Source organism: Akebia trifoliata, chromosome 1 (genome assembly GCF_017979445.1).
Source record: "Akebia trifoliata isolate Shusen 1 chromosome 1, ASM1797944v1, whole genome shotgun sequence".
Taxonomy (NCBI): Eukaryota; Viridiplantae; Streptophyta; class Magnoliopsida; order Ranunculales; family Lardizabalaceae; genus Akebia; species Akebia trifoliata.
The window spans coordinates 18651111-18655210 of NC_141375.1; the positions used below are offsets into that span (position 1 = coordinate 18651111).

The following is a 4100-nucleotide window of genomic DNA, read 5'->3' on the forward strand; positions in this document are numbered from 1 at the left end:
TCTAGTGAAGATGTTTTAGTTAACTCATGCAGGTTGCTCAAAGGGAGCGTAATGTTGGCAGTAAGTTTGGTTCCATGAACATTAGAGTGGCTTCTGATTCCCAAGTGGTAGTTCAAAGTTTGAATTGTAGAGAGTCTATTCCTTGTCACCTAAGATCTAGTAGGGACATCATTGGGTTTGTGTCCGAGTTGGATGATGTTTCTTTTTCATTTAAAGTCTGCTCCACTCCGCGGACTTTATTAAAATTGTAATTTAAAAATTACAAAGTATAATCTTTAATATTGATAATTTGTATCATATTCCACATAATCATCCATAATCCATTGGGGAACAACATATTCATTAGGTGACTCATCCATGTCATTTGTTCTTGGATGAGTCAAATAGTTTAAAATTATTTATATATATTATTAGAAGATGGATTAGTAGATGTTCAGTTACAAAATCTCTCTCCCTCTCTCTCTATTTTTATTTTTTTTGTGTTTAGATAACAAGTATTTAAATCATAAAATGTGGAGTTGAAGGCAGTATGATCAAATGAAAATTAAAAGATAAATGAATTATGCACAGTAATTGAGGCCAATAAATCTCTTTCAGAGATAGACAACTTCACAATCAAATGATCTGCATCAGCAATTTAAATTTATAACCTCTTAAAAAATAGTGTTCAGAGTTACTTCCAGAAATTTTCGCTTACCATTATGGTTAATAATCTTCTTGCGATTGACGTTTGATTAGGATTCATGGTAGGGGATGGTTGATTTTTAAACCTGTTGCCAACCTAAAACACTACAACATCCTGGCACTTGTTTTCAATTTTAGGGCCCAATTCTTGTCTATAATCTGATATAGTATTAGATTTGAATTGAATGAAGTAATTCTCCCATAATTATAAACAGAAATCGACTAAAATTGGAAATGATGTATGACCTTTTTCTTGTGTTCTTGTGCTGAGACATAATATTTGGTATCGCAGCCATAAAATAAGGCCATTATGTCGAGCATTGTTGGAGGCATGGTCACAAAATTCTCCAAATTTTTTAAAATTCTCCGAATAAGGGATTCGAATATGATAATATTTTCACCCATTAACCCTCATAACAAGGTAAGAAAGCTGAAAATATCATTTTTTTTAACCGAGGTGTATACAAGCTCTCGGCACATGCAGTCCCCTCCCCCTTTACTCATTAACCCTAAAAAAATTACTTGATAGAATTTTACGAGGTTGAAGATAAAAAATTTTGGTAAAAAACCAAAATCATCTTTTTTTTAATTGAGGTTTTCAAGCCCTCTTACAGAACCTAACTAATCATCGAGGCATGTGCAGTCCCTTCTTCCCCTCCAATCACTGCAAACATCATTTTTATAATCTCCGGAAAATTTTCTTATCTGAGTTAATCGAATGGAACTCCTGCCAAATAATTACAGAATCTGTGGTTGGAGGATACGAAAGTCCTAAAAGAAATAGGAAGGAGTATAATCTCTCATTGGATGTGAAATCCTAATTAGCTGAAAAAATCATTAGCAGTAACTTCAAATTAACTTGATAATTTCAAAGATAAATACTCTTAATAAAAGGGAAGAAATATGTGAGTGTGTTGTTCCCTCTATAAGAGAAAATGACAATGCCCTCTATGATAATCATTCTAAAAGAATACTCCAAAAAGGATGTCCTCCTTGACAAGAATTCATTTCCTTGTAAAAATCAAATGCCCAATGCAACCAATAAATATAACAATATCAAAAACAAGCTGAAAAGAATTAAACAAGACAAAAGCACATAGAAAAAATAAATTCAATAATCACTGTGATATAAAAATATTTATCATTCCTTGTTTGCAAAACACACTCCAGATTTACATCGTACCTGTGCCTAAGCAAACTCTTCCCGAGCAAACTACACACACAACAAAACTTGGTCTTATACAACAAGGAATAGAATCAATGGCAATCGATTACAAGCTTCTCTTAATTCCATGGACTACCCACTTCATCGGATTCATACTCGCTAGTTGGCTGGACTGAGTACCACATCCATGAATCAAAATGATTATTATCCATCAACGGGGAGCTCAATAAACAAAATTCACTCTCTTCCTTCCTCTGCCATTCCACCCACGATCTGTTCGATGATCATCACCTTGAAACCTTGAGGTCTTATACCTCGACATGTACCGACTATTTCCCTCTCTCTTCACATAGTTTCCTTCCCATGTTCCCCTACCTCCACTTGTTCTTCTAGGTTCAAAATTCTCCAACTCATCGATACCTTGCTCCCACCACCTTCGACCCCCCGAATCACCACCAAAATTTTCCCATTTTGTGTCCTTCACAGCTCCATTATCCGTAACTCTGCCACATTCCCAAGGATTATCTTTATTATTGGAATCCTTGTTAGCTGTTCTCATTGGATCCTCATCAGCATTGCCCCATCCCGTGCACTTGATTGGTTGGTTCAAGAATAATAAAGGATCACCTTGGAACCAATCCTTCCCATCTTTGCTCCCCTCATTAGGGGCCACAACTTCTCTATCCAAGTCCAATAAGATCTCAGAATCTAAGTTGGAGTTCCAATCGATTTCATCAATGTAGATATCTGGATCGGGCAAAGTTATGTCACAAGGAAGGCCATTGATCTTGGCCCAAAAATGGCTTTTTTGCATTGTGGAATGCCTGTTCCCCAGCTGAATCATTCCATTGAACTATATTCTCATAGAAGGACATCATCTTCTTGGCTTCCACGAGCTTTCTCCATGGACTTGAGGCTACTGAAGTGCATAATTTCTTCTCCCACAAGGGTACAGTTGACTGCCAATAGTGTGGAAACACAAGAAGGAAACTTAATTAAACCCCTGAGATGTCAATCCCAGAAGACAGATAAACAAAAAGCAAATACTACAACATTGCTATTAACAACAATCAGAAGTCAAATTTCTATAAGCATGACGAACTTTCTGTAACTTGAAGAGAAACCAAGATTTGGAGAAACAAGGAACTGCAAAGGAAAAAAAAAAAACTATTCCCAATAATTTGAATACAAAATAAAAATCTGTCAGTGCTACCATCTTCAAAGAGGAGACAAAATAAATATATTTTGCTGTAAAGTTTACTCCAGTCGAATAGTTTCTGCTTTTTTCAATTTTTTTCCTCCAAATTTAGAAGTATTTGTTATATCCAGTTCTCTTCGAGTTCCTAAACCAAGAGCAATCCTGAAGAGCCCATGATTTCATCTATAATTTGTGTGAAAGAAATGAAACAGCAAAGAGGATAATAATCACACAAATCCACAGATCAGATCAAGAACAAGCACTAATGTCTTTAAAGTTTTACAGCCCTAGAGATCACTATTTAAATGACCGTCAGTAGTGAAAAATGTGCCCATCTCCCAAAAAATAGAAACCCCCCAAAATAGAAAATCATTAAGAAAATATTACACAATTACCCTTTTCGTAACCCAAAAAAATTTGGGCAGGGGGCTCCCCACCCCGAACCCTGGGAAGGGGGTGCTACCCCCTTCACCCCCACAACGCAGCATACAGCCAATATAATACAAGACATTTACACAACTATTTGAACTTGATTGGTACTCTTTATTTTTTGTTAGAAGGTACCACCTTGGTGAGGTTGTAAACTCTACATGTGCTAATACAATAGACTTGGGATTGAAACCCCGCCTTCACACCGACACCTTAAAAAAACAAGTAGCAAGGAAGATTCACTAGACACCAAAGAGTTCAAGGATTGCTGAATTGTGTACCCATTTGCAACATGTTGTTAGTTTCAAATCTAAGCATAGAGTGCCGTTTGTTTCTGTGAATTATAAAGAACCAGCTAGAATCTCTGGAAACAATGTACCACAATAAAATGTCAAAACACAGATGATCCAATTTTTTTTTATCAAGAAAGTTCAAGAGACCATCCTAGAAAGACCAAATAAAGGGAAATATCGGCCCACCATAAAACAAGATAGTTATGAATCAGTTGAAGTTCATCTATATTGTCCTCCCTATATTTAGTAATTGAACCCATAAATGAACAATTGCTATAAACTTCCACAAAATTATGTACAGGATCCACAAGGTGCTAGCAATCTATGTATC

General features: G+C 35.9%; 1 protein-coding gene across 1 annotated transcript; it reads right to left on the minus strand.

Annotated features, from left to right (window-relative positions):
- Positions 1–2072: 2072 nt before the first annotated feature.
- On the minus strand, positions 2073–2693 carry LOC147410823 (uncharacterized). Its single transcript, XM_086427009.1, has one exon. It carries the CDS (start codon positions 2691–2693, stop codon positions 2073–2075), a length of 621 nt encoding a protein of 206 aa, XP_086283135.1.
- Between the last annotated feature and the right edge of the window lie 1407 nt (positions 2694–4100).